Genomic DNA, 21,994 nt, shown 5'->3' with positions numbered 1-21,994 from the left:
GTGGAGGGGGGGACTCACTTGACTCAGTCATCTGACATTATGAAGAACAACTCACCTGAAACAGTTATACTGTTGAGAGCACTCCTCCAGACAGCTCCAGTAATCTCGTTTCTTGAACCCCAAAACTGGCTCTATAAAAACATGAGAGAGAATGCATCCATCATTGGGCATGTCACATTTTCTTTGGATTTTGCAAGCTATGGTCTATACACACCAGGTTGTGGGGTACACTGTTCCACCTTAAACGGGGTACATTCCATGACCCTTGTTGGGTTATGTTTACAAGCCACAACTGGGCAAAATCCTGCTCTCTCCCTCTAGTCTTCAAAGAGACATTTGCATGGTTGTTCTGAGCCCCTGCTGTACCTCCAAGAGTCCCCAATTGTGTGATTCATTTTTTCTTCGTTATCTGCATTCCCAAAAGGCTTTGCTGGCCGTGTTTTAAATATGGGCCATTTCGTTGGTCTTCACAGGCAAATTCCAGGTTTTAAGTTGAAGAATTTCCTAGATACTGGCTGCATTTTCCCCAGTCATCGTTGGTCATGTATAATTTGGTGATTATTATCCATGTTCCCAAACCTTTATAGGAGCCAAGTTCCCCTACTTTTTTGATGAGGCCTGAAGCACTGCAACATTTCCGGAGGTTCCATGTACCCAGAGCTCCTCTGATTGCCAAAGTACCCTCGCCTTTGCTAGAGCCTAAAGTACTTGGACCTTTTCTGACCACCTGCCCCTCAAAGTTTCCTGACTTCTGCTAAGGTCCTACAGTACCTTAACATCTTCTGGGGTTCAAGTACCCAAATAACATTTGTAGCTTAAGCTACCTGTACTTTCCGCAGCCACTGCTGCTCATGTGTTTACTGGTGTCAATACACTAGTGATTATTATTATCCTGTTCAGAAACCAGGAACCCAGGCTGCTGCTCAGGACAACTACCCGGACTGCCTTTGGGACCATCTGCGAACTCATAAAGGTATTTTACCTGAGATCACAAACTACAATCCTCATTGGGGACACGGACCAAGATTTTCACCGGGTCATAGAATGCACTCCCCTTGGGTTGTCAGTGTTTGATTTCCCTTTAGACCTTGCTGTCTGCTTTCCCCTGATTTGCTGTTGGCCAAGTTATATGATAATTTCCGGAACCTATTTCCCCCCGCTCATCACCATCAGCTTTTGTCCAAGTATCTCTGGCCCCATTACGCCTGGTGAATGTTGGTAGTGTTGCTTGATCTGTGCTAGGGAGTTATCAACCAGCATAATTACAAAATGTGCTCCACTAATGTAAAGTGTTTGTGGGCTCTATTTCTAGCTTTACTCTCCTGCACATTTGCTGGAATTCATACCATGATCATCGCTGCCCTCCGACATCACTCAGCACTGTTCCATTAGTCACTGGATAACAATCCCCCAGTCATCAAGGACAAGCATCCTGTAGGCAAAGCTGTCCAATCTCCCCCCTCGGTTATTACTTGCTCCATTCTCCTGGTTCCTAATTCGTTCTGTCATGCCTCCAGCAGGTGTCATGAATATTCCAGGGCCTAGACCGCTCCCCCTTCATCATGATGCACACCTTCCCAACAAATATTTCATGGAATTGTGGCTGTGCATGAATTACCCGATCCAATTAGGTTAATTATAGCTACTGTATCACATACAATCTTCAATCACAGACCCTGTTCTGCCTCTACGTCAACGGCGTAATATCACACCTTGACAATGTCACCAACAACGACGGCCCTAGGTTGGCAGGCAGGAGGGTTCCGGCAATTATGGTTGCCGATGATACTCTCCTGCTTTCCAAATCCCCGATGGGGATCCAACGGATTCTGGATGGGTTTGGGGATTTCTGCAGGGCTCATGGCCTTGAGATCAACGCAGAAAAAAACAAGTTCATGGTATTCAATCCCTCGGCAACAACTAGGCCAAATCCAACCTTGGGGTCTGACAGGCTGGAAAGGGTTAGAACGTTCCAGTACTTGGGGGTAACTTTACATGAAAACTTATCTTGGGGTCCACAGATAGCAAGATCTCGCCTAAAGTTGGCGCAAATGGTGGGGGCCATTTTGAAGGTTTCGAATTCTTCAACCTTCAAGCCAGTTAGTCCAGCCCTGGAGATGTACAAAATTCAAGCCAGAGCAGCCTCATCATATGGTGGTGAACTGTGGGGTCATAACGCGGGGACAGAACTTGTCAAGGTGGAGACCAACTTCCTTAGACGGTTGCTGTCTCTACCACAAGGCACGCCTCTTTTACCGCTAAGATTAGATTTTGGGCTACCTTCAATAGGGGACGAGCTGGCCCTAAAGCCATTGAGGTTCTGGCATAGGCTATGGTCCACTACCGAACTGTCCCACTACAGGCAAGATCTGAGGCACGTCCTGAGCTATAAATTTTCCGACAGAATCCCATGGCTGGCCTATGTAAAACGAGAATTTTCCCGATTAGGCATGGCTGATCTGTGGGATGATCCCGAAAGAGGCTGTCTTGGGGTGCCCCGCAAAATGCTCACTTAGATCTATAAGGCTAAAAGTCTAACTACGCTCCTGTGCGCCCCGAATATTGGCACCCGCACTGAACAATTTCTGGTTAACAAAAGTTCTTTTAAGTTTGAAGAATTCATGGATATGATTTTTCCTACTACTGCAAGGAAACTTTATCCAATGGAGGTTTGGTACACTGCCCCTCAAAGATTTCACAAGTAAATGGTCTACATCGGACGATAAAACCTGTCCTGGGTGCAGCACGAATGTGGAGGACGAACTACATGTGCTGTTTTTTTGCCCTGCATATAGTAGACCAAGAAAGTACTGGCTAGTACCCTTGTGCAGGAATCTAGGCTTCAGAAACTGTTTACAATCGTATAGAATTCTAAAGACAAGTACCATGCACTATATTGTTTTTGCACTATCCAAGTATTTAATGGCTATTTGGCTGAAAAGGAAAAAAATATTGAAAGGGTAATCCATAACCATGAAAGGAACTGCAGTGAATGGTACCTCACATATATTGAATCAAGTAGTTTCTGCTTCCTTGCATTGATTTTATATTGTATGTTAACATGTGATTTTAAATGTGTTTTATTGCATCTTTTATGGTCTTAAGGGCCGAAATAAAGAACTTTTGGATTGGATTGGACATAAGGTGCAATCATTTATAAGAATATTCTGCCCATAATAAAAATTGCAATACAATATTTCGAGAGGGCTTGGTGGTATAAACTGATCTTTTGGCACAGGTAATGACAATTTGAATTATTTGTTAATATAGAACCCCTGGATATAATCTAACTAGAATCCAAACTTCCTTTGATTATTTGGGTGCACTACCACCACAGGTTTCCGCTATGCTTAGCCCATTGCAACACTTTAACCATGCATTTTCCATCTCCAATAGATGAAATAGGATTCCATAACGTACCAGATGGTGCTATTTATTGAAAATTCATAGGATACCACGGATATAAAGCAGCCTCTTTCTGATAAAATCACTTCATAGGTTAGTTTTTCATGTTGGCCCAACCCTGTAAATACCCTAAAATGAACCTCAATATATCTCTTCCCAAAATATCTAGCCACAAGATGTAATCAACTTATCTAACAAGCACTGGCAAAGGCAACAGGTCTCGCCTATGCGATTTGAACAACTTCACATAGAAGTTTGTAAAATTTAACAATTTGAGGTTATTTTCAATTGTTCCAGAATGCTCTCATTATATGCATATACATGTATAAATGTGAAAGCAAGATGTGATTGTTTAATTTCAAAATGAAAAATCAACAATGAATAGCAGAAATGTTTTGTAAAACTATTGAGCAATTTTAAATATAATTTACCTGGAGCATCGTTTAGTAAAATGTGCTTCGTGCATGCCAGTATATTAAAAAAAGACATAATAATGAATAAGTAGTGTAAAATCTACATGAGCAACATAAAAATAAAATAGGGACCAGCTTCTTAAAGCAAGTCACAAAAAGTGAATCAGCAGGTGTATGTCCTTACACTGGTGTAAATTTCCAACTTTCAGGAATTCGCATGAGTTTACAGAAGTAGTTCTTAAAATAGTTTCCTAGCAAACGTTTGTTACTTCAATTTTCTTATGTGCAAATATACATGCAATATACACTCATGCAAAAATCAGCTGAGTAGTGCATATTCACTTTCTCTAACCCCATTATTTTGCCCACCCTGGGATTTGTTTTGCTCATGCCTTTGTTAGGAGTACATTTCCAACCTTTCCCAGGTCAAAAACGACTGGAGAGAGGTCAGTGAATACCCTTGTACATGTTATTTTGTGGGTTTGCAAAGAGTCTTATGGCATTCCAAACCTGGAATTCCCATTTCCCTCCTTACTTTAAGGCCACTGTAGGTAGAGTTATAGAAATGTGATCAAATCAGAGCCTTGCTATAATCTAACTCCTGATATAATGTGAGCCCCAAAAATCAGGGAAGCTATTATCAGAGCTTTGATATAATAGGAATGAGACCATAATTTGTCAACTCACTGAGTAGCACCAAAAGGGACAAGTCAATTTATTTTTATCAGACAAGTATTTTTCTGAAGCATCCAGTCCCTTAAACAATAAGTGTTTTACAAAATTCTACCCCTGAAACACTGTGCCGATTCCAGAATAGAACACTGAGGAAGGGCAGCATTCACTCCCCTCTCACCTCACCAGGTGTTTCCTTGCGAAACTATGAGAATGGCAGTCTGCTCTCCCCAGAAACCCTCTGCAAAACGCTATGATAAAGGGCACCCCGCATGCCACTCTAGTCTCCAGTAGATGTACTCAAAATGCACAGCACAGTATGCCCTTCACAATCCCAACAAATGACTGCAGACAACTCAAAGATAAACAGACGCCAACACTTCATTCAGATACCTGAAAGGGGCATTTTTCTCCCCCAACCCATCAATCTCCAGAAGAATCACATACTCACGTATCAGGCCTTTACGCAGGATCATTTCCAGGACCTCACAGAAGCATGAGAGGTGCAGTGAAGTGTCCGTGATGGGGTCATTCCCTGCTGCCTGCATGCTCAAGATGCTGGCTGCGGAGAGACATAAAAATAGGGGGAGGGAGAGACAGAGATAGAAGTGAAGCCACACAGAGTTCACAAATCACAATTGCAGGAATGCACAGTAAGTAATAAGGCAAACACCAGCTCCCACTCTCACTGTAGGTACATCAGCGTGTGAACACAATCTGGAGCCCAAAGCTGGGGTACTCTGTTTTTGAACTGGGGTTTGGGGCAGTGTCGAGGTGAAACACAACAGTGAAAGAGGATAGCTGCTTGCAGACCACACTGTGAGAACAAACGTCTGCCGTAGAGTTCCAATGGACAACAATTCACTCTTCAGTTCCATCAGTTTGAATATTATGTGACAGTGTTTAACCGCTTCAGTTCCCATTCCTTCCTGAGAAGAACATGTTCATTGGTGCCTACAGAGCCCTCTTCATTTCCAGGTTGGAAATTCTTCTCTTGGACATACATCTTTCTTCCTACCTGTACTTACATAACTTTCTTTGGTTTCTGCTGAAGTTTTGGTTAGTCAAGCGCCGTGAACACTGCTGTTTGCTAGTCTGCCCCTGCTTCCACCAAGATCATACTGATCATACTGATCTCCCGGTCTGAAACTGTATTATTAGGATTCTCAACTGGGGTCCTCACCAATGCAAGAACCCATTCCCAAGATGTCCTGCTGAACTTCCTACCTGCTGGGTGGGCCCATATCACCATAGGAAAGTTACTGCCTGGTCTGTTTCTGGGAATTCCAGGAGTGTCTGGAATCGCAGACCCAATTACCTTTGTGCTCCACTCAAAATTCTCTGCTTCGCTTCCACTGGGTACATTTCTCATGAACCTCTACTGCCCTGCTCTTTGGTAAACAATCCAATTAGGCGATACCAGTAGAAAGGATTATTTCAACTAGAATATTTTCTCCTTAAAATAGAATACAGCTCTCCACTTATCCATACATTCCCCTAATATTTTGCCACACTGGTTTAGAGATTAAACAGGGCAGAGGTGTTTCGCCATTCTGGATCTGTGCCTTTTCAACTTCACCAGGCATCTTTTACAGTGGCATCAAAGCACAACTTTGAGAAAAACATTTTTAATACTAGGTGGAAGCAGGAGTGACACACTGTAAACTTTAGGTCAGTACAGAACAAAAAAAAAAACACAAGTTAATATTTCTGTTTTTATTATCTTTTATCCCAGGCTTAAATCAGAGTAGACATGATGGTCTTAAATTAAAGGATACGTTACAGTTTATGACAATGTTCGGACTGTCCTAACACAGTCATTCTTGGCTTTAAACCGTTTTAACACAGTCTTAAATGAGGGGGGGAAAAACCTAAATCAAGTGCCATGCATTTACTTCATACACATTACTACAGCTTCATAAAGGTGTGATGGAGGGAGGAAGCCTATTAAATTAGCATTGGGACAGTCAATTCTCGGCTGTAATGTACCAACAAATGTAAACTCAGGCATTCACAAATGCTGTTTGCATGCATTCTGTAAAACTGGATACCAAACTTGAGACCTTCAAATAGAAGCGACAATCACAGCATCGGCCTTATATCTACTTACCTAAGATAAAGTTATTCTGATCATGGCAAATGGTGGGAACACATAACCGTTTTCCTAGCTACAGTTCTGAAGAAAGGTGTTGGTCGCCGCTGCATGCGGATCTAGTCTCCAGCTGAAGTAATTGTTGATTTGCTGATCTGGCTGTGATGTGAACAGATCAGACAAAAAAGGCCCTCATGTCAGATACAGGGCATGGAATACTTAAGGATCCAGTTTCCACACGCTTGTATTCTGTAGATATTTTAAGCTCCAGCCCACCACAATATTCTTCTTTAAGGGAAGATACTTCATGTTCACTGACACCTGATTCTATAGGCAGAAGTGCCAGAAGACTTCGGCTACTGGTCAGAAGAAGCCTACGTTCCACCCAGATGGTTCATGTTTGGCACAGAGGAGATGCTGTCTATCTTATGTAATACAAAACATAGTACTCTCTCTTCAGTCCATTTGATTGCAAAGGACCCACTCATGAGGTTCGTGCAGTTGATGTGTAACTTGCATTCCTGTTCTCACCATCCCACTTCTGTAGATCATTTTCCACATCTTGCACCCCTAGCCTGTTCTGCTGACATCTGACTAGAACCAGTGCCAGGTCAGATCTCAAACAGGCCCTCTCAATCCACACTTCCATATGTGCCAACCACTAACTGATCTCATCCTTGGCCACTTCAGAAAAAAGTACTGATTCACAATAAGTGAGGCCTCATCCAAAGCGTGAAGCTTTTAGTCTCTGGAGGGCTCGTTAGTGGAGAGGGACCGGGAAAATTACCTGTATCAAGGATGAGAAGAGGCCAGCTATTCTCAAGAACTGTTTTAGTGACATTCTGGGTCTGGACAGAGCCCTCCTGGAGTATTCTGGCAATCTTCTAGGAAAAGAGGCTTAAAGTGGCCCTGACCTGGTCTATGACCAGCCCTAGGAATTTTACCGCCTAAAGTGGGATCAATGTGGATTTCTGCCTGTTGAAAATGGCAGACCGTCCAAGAGACAGACTCCCTTCTTCAGTTGCTAGGTCAGACTCTCCTGGGGCTCATACATGTTTATGAAAGAACAGCAGCGGACCTAAGATCGCCGCACCTAAACTCCAGTTCCAAAAAAGTCAGTTTTTCCAAGTATCTTTTTTTCTGTGCTGCCAAACCCCGACACCAGCTGCTGTTTGGCGTCGCTGTGTTCTCCAGATCAATCAAATAGTTTTTTACGTTGTTGGGGGCGCACCAAAAATAGAAGTCCAAAGTATAATAAGTATGAAAATGTCCTTTATTTATTTTTATCCATTAAAATACATATTATCAATACGAAATATCACGAGTTCAGCCAACGCGTTTCACTCCTTACCAAGGAGTTTCTTCAGGGCACTGAGGTTCTTTTTTGGAATGTTGTATTGCAGGAGTTTCCACTGTTGGTACGTTAATTTTTTCTGTTGATCATATAGGTCTTTGGTTCTTTGATCACCCAGACATAATCCTTAGTGAGCTGTGGTTCCTGTTGTCCCTTATCTATGGTCTTGTTTTCTCCTGTTCTTGAATCACAACGAGTGGTCCACTGTCGTTTTGGATCAGGATTCCTTGTGATACTGTTGTAGCGTTGTTCGTCTTCAGAAGTTCGGCATGGCTGGTTCCAAGCTCTCCTGGGGCTCATACATGATAAGGATATCATTTAGGTATACTGTAAGGCAAATGGCTTGCATCCAGAGTGATCCCCTAACCGGTTTCAGGTCCGTCATAAGAGATCATTCTGCTGACAAAATACCAAAGGGAAGAGGTTTTTTTATTTACCTTTATTAACCCCATGGATGCTCAGCATATTCCCCTGCTGTGCTGAGAAATCGTCAATCCCACACAACATGACGAGCTGGGCTCGTCATCAGTGTAGCAGCAGGCTACTTCATGACGAGCCCAGCTCGTCATGAGCGTGGAAGGGGTTAATTGTCTGGGAATACATGACACAGCAAGCACATCGTTGTTTACATCTGGTGTTACAAAAACAATGTTAGAATGATCGGCCAGTAGAGCAGATTTGACAATATTTACCCTCATTTGCACAGCCTTGGCATACTTCATGACACCCAAAACTGTTCCCGAATCCCACCTTTGCCCCGGGTCCCAGACCATAGCACATATGCCATGGTTCAGGTATGTCTTCTTCCAGTTCTTTATCATAGTATTCCAACAATGGGGTCAATATCTTACAAAACTTCCTCTGGCACCCTTGCACCTTATATGTGACTTTTCTGCTACCATGTAGAGGTCCATGGCTTTTATTAATTCCTTAACAGTTGGTGTATCTGACAGCCACCACTTCCTCGCTATATCTGTCTTGGCTACTATCAGGCACAGGTTGGCAAAAATCGGTTGGCCCTGGGGAGGTCTACCTTAGTTGGCACACCCAGGAGTATATATTTAGGATCAGGCTGTATAGTATCTTATTATTTTCTCAAGTTCACTTAGTATATCTCTCCAGTATTCCTGTATCCTTGAACACTCCCATAGTGTGTGTACTGCCCTTTCCGTTTGGTATCGGAGACACACCAGATTTTCTGCCCTACCCATTTTATGTAGTCAGGCCCTGTCGTAGTATACGCAATGTAAAATGTTATATTTTATTAATCAGAGCCGGGATTTTACAAAAGGAAGAGTTTTGAACTCAAACACCTGAAACTTCTCCAAATGAACTAAATTGCAGAAATCTGCGATGGGGCTTGAATATCGGGACCAACAAATATGTGTCCTTGAGGTCTAAACATACAAAGCAATCTCCCAAACACAAAATATCCCTGAAGAGTGGACTCCCCTCTATATTGAAGGAGTGATATACTAGGCAACCTTTTGAATTCTCTGTGGTTTATTACTAGGCAGAGACCTTTGTCTTTTTTCTCCACAGGAAAACGCTGATAACAAAACCCATGGGATAGATGCAAGATAGCCTCCTTTGCTGCCAATTCACCATCAGCTGATTAGAAGCTACCCCTCTTCTGAGAAGAGCAAAAGGGTCATGTAGGGGGGTATCAGTCTGGGGAGTTGTAAAAGCCTTTGGGGAAGCCGTTGATAGCTTTCAGGACCCACGCAACAGCGGTTAGTTTCAGACAGCTGTGAGAGAGCTTTGCCAATCTGCCTTGATTTTTGCATGGGAAAAAAATGGAAGGACTTACTGCAATTATTTCTTGCAATGGAGTTCCCTCAGGATAATCCTCGTTATCCCGGCTCCCCTAGAGGGGTAGAGGCCTCTAAATGGGGTTAGGTCTTGTCAGTGTCATGATGGATGGATGGAGATATATATATATATATATGAACTAGTTTCCATAGGAAAAGCATTCTTTGTGTTGTCAATAACTTTGGCGCAGTTTGACTAATCTTCACAAATTCTAGAAATTTGTATGACAGTCTGTTCAGCTGCTGTGTTGAAAGTTTTGGGGTGATTCGTCAAGCGGGGGCTGATAAAAATGAGTTTTCCCCATGTAATTTCCTAAATAAATTTTAGACATGACTATAGCCGGAACCACTGAATGAAATTACACCAAATTTGGCAGAAAGGTAGCTCCTGGTCTATTGCGAATTGGTGTAAATTTGTTCAGTAGTTTCCAGGATAATAAAAGATAACCAAACTCCCCCACTTATACACCAATCCAACAGCACCACCTTCCATCCTTTTGGAGTCCCCTGCTCCCACACCCCCATCAGCAGGACCAACTCATCCCCCACCCCCCAACCACCCACTACCAAGCCTCAGACAATGATCCTCACTAATGCCAGCTCCCCCAACTGCTCTGCTATTCCTCTACACTCCATTGCCTTCCCCTACTAAGAACCTCCCAAAAACCTCTTGAAATTCTGAGCTGCAATTGAGCTGACATTCTCAAACCAGTTTGTATCACCTCCAACCTTGAGCTCAAGTGGTCCTCACACCTAACTCACCTCCAGACTAACAATTCCCTAATCCCCAACTATCACTCTGATCCGATCTCTGCTTACACATAGATCTCAGACCTTTCTGGAGATCCACACCCATCATTAATCACTTCTCCCAGGCCAATAGGCTAGTCAGACATGTATCAAGCAACAACATACTCTCCCTCCTTGATACCTGCAACCTTGCTCCTGCCGTTCACACTCTTCCTGCTACACAAATCAAGACTATTATCACCCACCCTATCAGAACATCCTACCGTAGCACTGGGTTTATTAACATAACAAACCTCACAAAAGATACCATCGCACATATGTCTTCGACCACCTCTAAAACAACCCTGAAATGTGCGTTGCTAAACTGCTGTGAAGCATTCAACTGACATAGCTGACCGTATACTTGGACCTAGACATCCCCATGCTCACTGACACCTGGTTGAATGAATCCTCTAATCCTATCCTAGACACTCTAGTTCACCCCCCCATCCCCAACCGCTCCATTCATGACATCATTTGACTAGACCGCTCAGGACATGGACTAACCTGAATATACAGAGTCTTACTCTCTATGAAACAATCACACACAATATACCTTCGTTCCTGCGAATACCTCAGTATAGACATCACCACTAACAATGCAAGGTGCTCCCTCCACACGTTTCATCACCCACCAGGAGAAAATCACATGTTCATTGTTACTGTGCTCAGCCAACCTCAAGTAAGTCCATTGAGTTATTCAAGGAAGCAGCTATTAAAAGGTAGAATCAGATTGCGTTGTCCTCCTTTACTCAATTAACAGTTCCAGTGCCTATTCCCCTGTGAATGTGGTGGAAATGCTACTCCAACTAACGTAGGAGTGGTTACATTCTCTGCATCTTCAATCAGTGGTCTTTTAACACAAGGGCATTTTTATGCCAACTCACTGGTAAAACATGCGGTAGAGACTAACCTGACAGTGTTTTCAGTTAGACTGGACATGTTATTTGTTATGGAAACCTGGTTTATTAATGAATCAAACACTGAATTAGGATTAGCCAGACCTGATGGCAAAAAAATTACTTGTCTCCCATGTCCCCTCTGTAGAAGGTAGTACATAAGGGGGTGGTGATGGACGGAGCATCTGAACCAATCAAACACTCACACCCAGTCAAAAGATCTGGGTTTAATCCATCACCGTTCTTTAGCCCACTCTGCCACCCTAGTTCAGACATGGCCATATGCAAATCAGTCTGACCCTGTGCCTCATGTGAACAGTCCAGCCCGAACTGCCAAGCCATGCCTTGCCTGGACTGGAAACAAGCTTCCGAGGACCGGTTTCTTGCATTTCAGCCGTCTTCAGCCCGGCTTGCTTGAATTCAGTGGCAAAGTGAGCAAGGGACTCACGTCTGAGCATACCCTGCCAACTTATGGCGAACAAAGTGGTACAAAAGGGGGTGGTGATGGACGGAGCATCTGAACCAATCAAACACTTACACCCAGTAAACAGAACTCGTTCTGTTGACTGGGTGCTCCGTCCATCACCACCCCCTTTTGTACCACTTTGTTCGCCATAAGTTGGCAGGGTATGCTCAGACGTGAGTCCCCTGCTCACTTTGCCACTGGATTCAAGCAAGTCGGGCTGAAGATGGCTGAAATGCCAGAAACTGGTCCTCGGAAGCTTGTTTCCGGTCCAGGCAAGGCATGGCTTGGCAGTTCGGGCTGGACTGTTCCCATGAGGCACAGGGTCAGACTGATTTGCATATGGCCTCGTTCTGTTGACTAGGTATGAGTGTTTGATTGCTTCAGATGCTCCGTCCATCACCACCCCCTTTTGTACCACTTTGTTCGCCATAAGTTGGCATGGTATGCTCAGACGTGAGTCCCTTGCTCACTTTGCCACTGGATTCAAGCAAGCCAGGCTGAAGACGGCTGAAATGCCAGAAACCGGTCCTCGGAAGCTTGTTTCCGGTCCAGGCAAGGCATGGCTTGGCAGTTCCGGCTGGACTGTTCCCATGAGGCACAGGGTCAGACTGATTTGCATATGGCCATGTCTGAACTAGGGTGGCAGAGTGGGCTAAAGAACGCTGAAGGATTAAACCCAGATCTGTTGACTGGGTGTGAATACCTATTGAATGAAGGAGTCTATCAGTGCAGTATGTGAGTGGAGACCTAACACACAGAGTAACGCAGAGGTGATTGAGATGATGAACTCACCAATTTCATAAACATTTGGTAAGTTAACTGATCAAAGTTGGAAAAACAGGACTCTACATCAGAGTGGATTAACCAGACCACATAGCGAGGAGCATTAGGAAAAGATCCCATATTTTCTCAGATCTTGGAGATTTTCTCCTCAAAGAAGTTGGACAGTACATCCCACAATTGCTTTGTGTGCTCAAAGGTCTGAACAATGCATGACGGGGAACAAACAACTAAATAAATCTCTTTGGAGGAGTTGCAAGGTCCCATAATCTTATCTGCAAATAAATAATCCTAGGTCAATTGTACCAGCTTTTTATAAGATTTTAGAGCAAACTTGAGCTCAGATTTGGCCTCCAGGGAACAACTGGCTAGCTTTTTTAGCCACCTTTGGCTTCTCTCAAGGGAGCAGTATAACAAAGGGCAGATGGACAAATTGGGGGCTCTGAAGTCGGGGCACAGTGTCTAGAGCAGAAGTAGCCCACTCAAGAGGGCTCTTATTGTAAGTGCTCACTCGAATGCTCGATGAGTCGGTTCCAAGATCTTAAAATGTCCATAAAATTATCATCTACCTATGCTGTTTGAGGAACGTTCTCAAACAGCATAGAGGGTCACATTTGTGCGCAAGCCAAGAAAAAAAGCTGGGGAGGTGCAGTGGCTGTTGGAGAAAAAGTGATTTGGGTGGTGTGGCAGTCTTGGGGCTCCAGGAATGAGACTCTGCCCTCGCCATGCAAAGTGCCACTTTCTGAAGGCCTGGGCCCAGGAGGAAGGCCCTGAAGGTCACCTGAAGCAGGGCTGAAGGAGTAAAGTGAGAGGCAACCCCAAGTGTCCCCAGACCCCCGGCATATGCTGGCCTTGACTGACTCAGACCCGCAAGGGTAATTGAGAGGGTAAAAACGTTGCCAAAACATGGGCAAAGACAAAGCTGCAAAACTGCCTCCCTCCCAGACCCATATGGAGCAGTCTACTCGTCCCCCACACAGGTGCAACCTAGTGCCGCAAAGGGAAGGGAGATAATAGACAGAGCGCTGAAACTTTTCAGACACTCACCCCCAGTCACAGATCTGGGTTGAATCCATCATCATGCTTTGACTCACTTTGCCACCTCAGTTCAGACCCAGCTATATGCAAATCAGTCTTGACCCTGTGCCTCATGGGAACAGTCCAGCCCGAACTGCCAAACCAGGTCTTCCCTGAACCGGAAACAAGCATCCTGCGACCGGTTTCTGGGCAACACCCTTCATCAGCCAGGCTGGCTTGAAACCTGTGGCAAAGTGAGGAAGGGCAGCAAAACCGCAGCCGAGGCGCACCCGGTTCAGGCGGGGACCCAACGCACAAAGGAGGACATCTTCATCGTCTAGAGAGACTGCAAGAAGTACGTCTGGCTCTCATGTGAAGGAGAGGCCACAAGATCTCTTGCAGGAACTGAAGCTGGGTGAACAGACACCCCGGAGTCGATCCCCAACCCCACTGATGGAAGTAGCCGGAGACACAGATCTTTCTTGCAGTCCAGCATTATGAACTGATGCTCCCAAAGGTAATGCTAGCAGCCTCACATCAGCCTTGCTGGCCATAACGAATTCCGGACTCCTGAACATTTCTGAATCCTATAATATGGAAGGGTACGCCACTCTGTCCTCACACCACACTGGTTGAACTTGTTCTAGTTCTTACTGTTAGGGAGACAGATGCTTCAAGGGAAGAAGTATGGGGAGGGGGGAATAGTTGCAAGGACAGTTTGAGGATTTGCTTGCATGCTTTGGTTTTATTTTTCCCTGTTGTTCACGACACACAACATTTTTACACCACCCGCACACTGACCTTGGACCAGAGATAAGCCATTACTCTCCGGCCATGGTCTTAACAAGCACAGGCCTGAGAGCGCCCCAGATCAGCATTCACAGTCCCTCTAAAGATAGCACCCGCTGCCGGCTACTACTGCTCGCATGCCTGGCAGCACACTGGACCATATGGCTACCCACTCGATGGGAAGCAATTCCCTTCTCCCTTCTTTACCACGCGGCCTGTGTTAAATTTTTAGTCGGTATGCTTTCATTCCTGGTCTCGTTGCCATGGTCTGATCAAATGTTAGTCAGCCCGCTGGGTTGTAGGAGCCAGTGTTCTGTTTTGTCTTGCTTCGTGCTTGGCCAATAAAATCGATTTAATACTAAAGATAGAGACACCCCACCTTGACCTGGAACCCCTGCGTATCCGCTCCTGGAATGTCAATGGACTCCTGGACAAGGTGAAGCGCTCTGCGATCTTCAAGTTTTCACACCGGTTTGCCGCCAGCGTCCTTATACTGCAGGAAACCTAGGTTTCACTGCCCATTCCTACCCCGACAAGGGTTGGACAGGGTGTTCCATGCTGGATTCACATGGGGGTCCGGAGGAGTAGCAATCCTTATATGCCGTTCCTTCCCATACGTAGTTACTCTGGAGAACACAAACCCCTAGGACGTTTTCTGGCACTCACCAGAAAAGTGTGTGGTGGTGGGGACACACGAATCTTCAACCTGTTCACTGTCTACATTCCCCCAGCAGTCCTCAAGCCCTCCTTCCATGGGCTTGCAGTTCTGCTGTAGTCTCTCCCCCAGGGACTAACAGTGCTCGGAGGAGACTTCAATGCAGTCATGAACCAGGTCTGAGATGCTACCGGCGTCCCCTCCTCTCGTCGACGCTCCGGCGCCAAGAGACTCACGGACTGGGCCTCCCAACTTGGCCTAAGCGATGTCTGGAGAACGTGGAATCCACGCCGCAGTCAGTACACCCATACGCCTGCGGCCCATCACACCCACTCATGTATCCTGTTTATGCCCGCCCCGACTGTCGCCTTGTAGCAAACATCCAAACACTTGCCCGGGGAATATAGATCATTCACCCTTACTCATGGGCCTGGGGGGACCTACTGATGCTCTTCGTCCTATCTGGCGACTTAATGCCTGTTTCCTACAACATAAAGAATGCAAAAATGCTATATAACACAAACTTAGAGAATACTTCCAACGTAACAAGGGCACGGTCAAATCACCAGGCATGCTATGGACTGCCAGTAAGGCCACTATCAGAGGCTTTGCCAAGGGCTATATCTAAAGGATACACCAGGCACGGGAAGAACACCTCTCCCAACTGGAAGCCCAGGCAATCCGGTTGGAACAGGCCATGGTCACAGCAGCAGGAGACATTAAATTCTGCCAGCTCCAACTCATACTCAAAGAAACTCTTCAAATCTCCCTAGAATGGGCCAGATGTGGAGGTCCTCCACAGCCAGTGTCTACGGATGGGGGGGGACAAAAATGGTAAGCTCCTTTACTGGCTGGCGTCTCGCTCTTTGGCTAATCAGATAATTCCCAAAATCATGGATGCAGAGGGTATCACTCAACAGGCATCTGAGGCGATAGCCCAGACATTTGCTCTTTACTACAAACGCCATTACTCTAGAGCATTGATATCGGGCTTGGATTCCGAATCAAACTTCTTGCAGGATGCTCCATTTCCGCGGCTGCTTGAGGCGGATATTTAGATGCTTGACCAACCCATCTCACAGGAGGAGATAAGCCAAGTAATTTTGGAGCTGGCTATGGGTAGACTCCAGGCCCTTACGGCTACCCAGCAGAGTACTACTTGGCGATGAGGGAAATCCTGACACCACAGCTTCAGACTTTGTATGAGGAGGCGGTGAAGAGGGGAGGCTTTCCACGAGACACTGGCATGGCTACAACTGTGGTCATCCCTAAAGCGCAGACTCCCTCCACTTCTTGCTCAAACTACGTCAAAATGTATGCCACGATCCTCGCTGCCCGCCTCAAGAACATACTTGTCACCTTAATACATCCTGACCAGTGCAGGTTCATGCCACAACATAGTACGTCCATCACCACCCCCTTTTGTACCACAATATAGTACAAGGCATTGCCTAAGACGCCTGCACGTGGCCTGGCCCACCGTCATCTCCTCCCACCATACCTAGCCCTATTACTGATAGGCTTTGAGAAGGACTACGACACTGTGGACTGGCGCTACTTCGAAGCCATGTTGATCCGAGCAGGCTTTGGCCCGTACTTTAGAGAGTTTGAAAAGGTGTTATACTCCAAGCCATCGGCCCAGTCCTGATCAACGGGGTTCTTTCAGAAGAATTCCCTATCTGCTGAAGAACGAGGCAGGGCTGCCCCATCTCCCCCCTACTTTTTGCATGAGCAATAGAACCACTAGCATGACTAATTAGATCGATGCCCAAAACCATGGATGGCGCTGGAACTCATCCCATGAAGAACATATCGCCTGATAAGTGGATGACATGCTGCTGTTCATGGCATATCCAGTTAGTTCGTACGGGCCTCCGCTATCTGCGCATCCTAGAACTCTTAGGGGAAGCATCAGGCCTGAGGCTCAACCCGGCCAAATCAATACTGGTTCCGTTACACGTTTCCTGAGAATTGCTGGACTGGCAAACAAATATTCCAATCAGACACCTTACCTTTCGCTACCTGGGGATTTGGATGGCAATCCACCCAGAGCTAACCTGGTCCCTCACCTTGCCCCATTACTAAATAAGACCAAAGATTACCTTCAGAAATGGCAGGCTCTCCCTTTGAACCCGATGGGGAAAATGGCCTTACACAAGATGAAGATACTCCCCGGATTCCTATAGGTATTACAGAATACACCTTTCCATCTCCCGTGCCAATGTTTTAACGCCCTGGATAAAATGACAACCTTGTTCCTCTGGGGAATCTCAAGACCGCGACTGGCACTGACCCACTGCCAAAAAGCTCCGTAAGACGGTGAGATGGGAATGACCAACCTCTTTCTGTATTGCATGGATGCACGCCTCTTGGCGATTAATGATTAGTTCTACCAACTAGAATTGGAAACTCTGGGGGTTCTCACAGATCTAAGCAATGCTTTATGGATCGCCAATCCCATACACTATCCCTGCTGGGGCTAGAGCGTTCATCCCTGCTTGGCGCTCAGAGCTACAGTAAACCCGTGGCGATGGGAAACCAAACTCACACTACCTTTGCGGTGGGGTAAATGGATAGGAGACGTGGAGAGGCTGGAGGGGTTCCAAAAGGGGACCTTATTGGTATCACTCAGATTGGTGATGTTTGGAAGGGAGGTCAACTCTGTACCTTTCAAGATCTGCAGATCACGTTCTCCCTCAACATCTCGCAATTTTATAAATACCAATAGATTCGGCATGCCATCATGATGTGCATCCCAGGGGTACCACTCTTCCTGAATTCGTTCCTTTAGAGGCTAAGCTCCTTATGGAAGAGCTGGGGAGGGGCAGGGTCTCCCAGATCTACAAATCCGTGGTCAATAACTCCCCCACCACATTAGATCGTTTGCAAGCCCAATGGGAACGATGATTGGGCCCTACGGGGGACGAGGATTGGCGGGATGCCCTGATTGCCCCCCACGTGATCACCATCTCGGCCAGGCTGAGTCTGAACTAACTCTACTACCTTCCCTGCACATATCTCACCACAACAAGGTTACACCGAGCGGGGTATGTTCAAACTGCGAGCTGCCCACGATGTGCAGAGGTACCCGGAGACTTTTATCACATGACCTGGTCCTGCACTTTCATATCGAAATACTGGGCGGAGGTGCTTGGTGAAATGAATGGGGCTCAGAGTTGGGAGGTTCCACTCACGACCAAGTCCTGCTCCTAAGGGTGCTGGAAGGCAGAGGAGGCTCCAGTGCCAACAAAGCATTTCTGGGTATGGCCACCATGGTGGCCAGAAGGGACATAGTGACTAGATGGAAGAGCCCCACCCACCCTACAATTTCCCAGTGGCGCACAGGACTGGATTGGTGCACCACACATGAACAGCCGGTGTACGTGACACGGGATGTCCGGCCGAATACAAACAATTGTGGGGTAAATGGCTGGGCCTACTGGGTTAGTAAGCGGGAAAGGGATATGGAGAGCTACTTCGTTGAATTACTGTTCTGGATGTATTACTATTCAAAAGTATTGTAAGAGCGGACCTCTCCTCATATCATGCATGGTATATGCCAAGCAGTGATGGTCCCTATATCATGAACTGTTGTTATCGGTTTGCTTATTAAAACCCTATAAAATGGGCTATAAAAATATATATATATATTTATATTTCACCCGTGGATATAGAAATGTGGGACTACTATTAACCCCTCTTCCAGACATGCTTCTCCTTTGCACCTTAATCCTAAATTGAACTAGGAAACGATTATCCAAAACTCGGTGAACTAGGTCTGCACACATCAGAGCCCTCATCAAGCATGGGAACATCTTGATGTGTAATGGCGGCAACCTATTAAGAGGTTTAATGCCGATAAAAAATGCAGCCTGGCATTATTAGGGAGCTCTGCCTACACATTAAAATCACCTAGTATATGGAAAAGGCCTTTGATTCTGTAAATAGGATATACCTGTTTGCGCCCTCCTTCACTTCGTGACTAACGCACTGCTTATATAAAACTGCTTTACACAAATCTCACTGCTGTGGTACGGGTGGGGGCGACCGTTCTGAGGCCATCTCCGAATACAGTAGGGCGGGGGGAGGGGGGGGGTCAGGTTTGTTGTCTCCATCACTGTGGAACCACTGGTAGTATGGCTTAGATTAAGTGAACACAAATATGTGGATTTGAATGGGGTGAGGGAGTGTCCGACAGAGTGGCATTGTATGCAGTTGATGTTTTAATCTTCCTAACTGACACCGATTTCACAGGACCATGCACATTCCATATCCTCGATCTTCAGCAAGACATTCTGTGGAATCGAGATTTCTCTGCATAGCCCTATCAAAATTCTTTAAGTCCACATACTAGGAGGCATTGCAGCGGCCAACGTTGAAAAAGTATAGGACTTCGCACCTATATATTATTAATGAACGGTGGAGCAACACCCAGGGTGACCTGGCATACAGGGGAGGAGGGTGTTTAAGAGAGGCTCGACACTCCAACCAGCAACTAAGTTAGTTGTCAAACTATGGAAAACCAAACTAACACAGATGGGGTGGGTTGGCAGACTCGCAGAACAAAGCGATACAAAAGGGGATGATGGACGGAGCGTTTGAGCAAATCAAACACTCACCCCCAGTCAACTGATCTGGGTTTAATCCATCACCATTCTTTAGCCCACTCAGCCACCCTATTTCAGACATGGCTATATGCAAATCAGTCTGACCCTGTGCCTCATGGGAACAGTCCAGCCCGAACTGCCAAGCCATGTCTTCCATGGACCGGAAACAAGCATCCTGGGACCGGTTTCGAATTCATAATCCTCATCAGCCAGACTATCTTGAATCCAGTGGCCAAGTGAGCAAGGGGCTCACGTCTGAGCATACCCTGCCACACTTAGGGCGAACAAAGCGATACAAAAGGGGAAGATGGACGGAGCGTTTGAGCAAATGAAACACTCACCCCCAGTCAACTGATCTGGGTTAAATCCATCACCATTCTTTAGCCCACTCAGCCACCCCATTTAAGACATGGCTATATGCAAATCAGTCTGACCCTGTGCCTCATGGGAACAGTCCAGCCCGAACTGCCAAGCCATGTCTTCCATGGACCGGAAACAAGCATCCTGGGACCGGTTTCAGATTCATAATCCTCATCAGCCAGGCTATCTTGAATCCAGTGGCCAAGTGAGCAAGGGACTCACGTCTGAGCATACCCTGCCACACTTAGGGCGAACAAAGCGATACAAAAGGGGATGATGGACGGAGCGTTTGAGCAAATCAAACACTCACCCCCAGTCAACTGATCTATATATGATATATTATTAATGAACGGTGGAGCAACACCCAGGGTGACCTGGCATACAGGTGAGGAGGGTGTTTAAGAGAGGCTTGAACTCCAACCAACAAGTAAGTTAGTTATCAAACTATGGAAAACCAAACTAACACAGATGGGGTGGGTTGGCAGACTCGCAGAACAAACAATGCTCTAAGGTGGGGGAAGCACTGCGACAGGTGACAGCTCTAGAGGATTTTCGGCAAGAGGATCTTATAGGGATCATAACACTGGGTGATATAATGGATGGCACTGAAAACCTTCCAAATATTATAGGCCGAATTTAACCTACACCACAATTTATTCTATTTCTCAGCTCCAACATGCACTAACTCCATACATTTCAGGGCTGAAGGACCTCCCAGAGTTTAACCTGCTTGAAGGCAAACTATTCATGTGAGTACATTTTACAAATTCCTGATCGACAATCTGTCCGATTCCTTTCATGTTCTCCAGTCAGCTTGGGAGACAGATCTGAGCGATCTCACAGACGAGGCAGGCCTAAAAACAAATGCCAGAACATTGTCGACAGACTTGCAGGTCTAGTGACTTGAATGTTCTAGTCCACCTAACTGTAATGCGCTTAACCCTTAACTCTTCTCAAATGGTGTAATTCTAGGCAAACATTTTATGTTAGGGTCCAATTTTTCCTTTGTTATGACATAAGATCTTCAAATATGGGAGTACAGCATGTCTGCTGTATAAAAGAAAACTCTTTCATTTTGTTTGATTTAATAGATTAAACTTTTGCTCCATGTATAATAAACATGTAGGGATACACATGACCCCTAACTTGTCTTAGTTCACTTATAGCATTGTCCTCAGGGCGGGGGTAGAAATGTTTCTCAGTTCATATAGAAACACACTCACTTTTAATAAATATATTACTAAAGCATGATGTGATAGCACACGGTCATTTACATGCAGACAATTTTTAATTCAAATGGCCACAAACTTTCTCACTGACATGCAGTTTTACTGATAAAACTACATAAAGTACAAATGATAATATGTGGACATTTGGGCAAATATTTATCATTTGCACACGAGGTAAAATATTCTAATTTGGTGTGATCATATTAAAATCTTGGTTTCCCTCATTTCAGACTTGGAACAAAGTGTTTTTCCAATTACTGAAATATATTTTTAAATATCTATACAGATCATTTACAAGCGATTTAAATATTGTGTGGCCAGCACTGTGCTCACTCTACAAAATCCTCTAACTTTGCAGTCCAAGAAAGAAAAGGAAACACCAATGTTCCTGATAAAAATAAGCAGCAATTTATAAGACATAAGCTCACATTTGACCACTCTCTTTGAATGAACAGCAAATGTGACAAGATAAACAAGATTTAAAGGTGTCTTTATTGCTCATTCACTTTCTTAATGAACAGAACACCTATTATTTCCCAACTGGAGTTCTCTTGTTAGGCCAGTAGGCCCTAAAAAAGCTCACCCTGATAAAACTTCACTTGCCATAGCAAGTGGGAGAGTACATTTTTCGAAGAGTGTGAGAAAGGGGCCGATGA

General features: G+C 45.3%; 1 protein-coding gene across 2 annotated transcripts in view; it reads right to left on the bottom strand.

Moving 5' to 3' along the window:
• The window catches only part of LOC144770216 (uncharacterized), a 591,183-nt gene that overhangs the window by 494,136 nt on the left and 75,053 nt on the right, over positions 1-21,994 (bottom strand). For both annotated transcript variants that reach the window (XM_078654543.1, XM_078654542.1), the window contains 2 exons: positions 4,942-5,052; positions 56-131 (listed from right to left, as the gene is read on the bottom strand). In XM_078654543.1, the coding sequence (XP_078510669.1) occupies positions 56-131; positions 4,942-5,052 (187 nt within the window). The remainder of the gene's footprint in view (positions 1-55; positions 132-4,941; positions 5,053-21,994) is intronic.

This window comes from Lissotriton helveticus, chromosome 7 (genome assembly GCF_964261635.1).
Source record: "Lissotriton helveticus chromosome 7, aLisHel1.1, whole genome shotgun sequence".
Taxonomy (NCBI): Eukaryota; Metazoa; Chordata; class Amphibia; order Caudata; family Salamandridae; genus Lissotriton; species Lissotriton helveticus.
The sequence above is the reverse complement of the archived record's forward strand: the minus strand, read 5'-3'. Positions and strand labels throughout refer to the sequence as shown.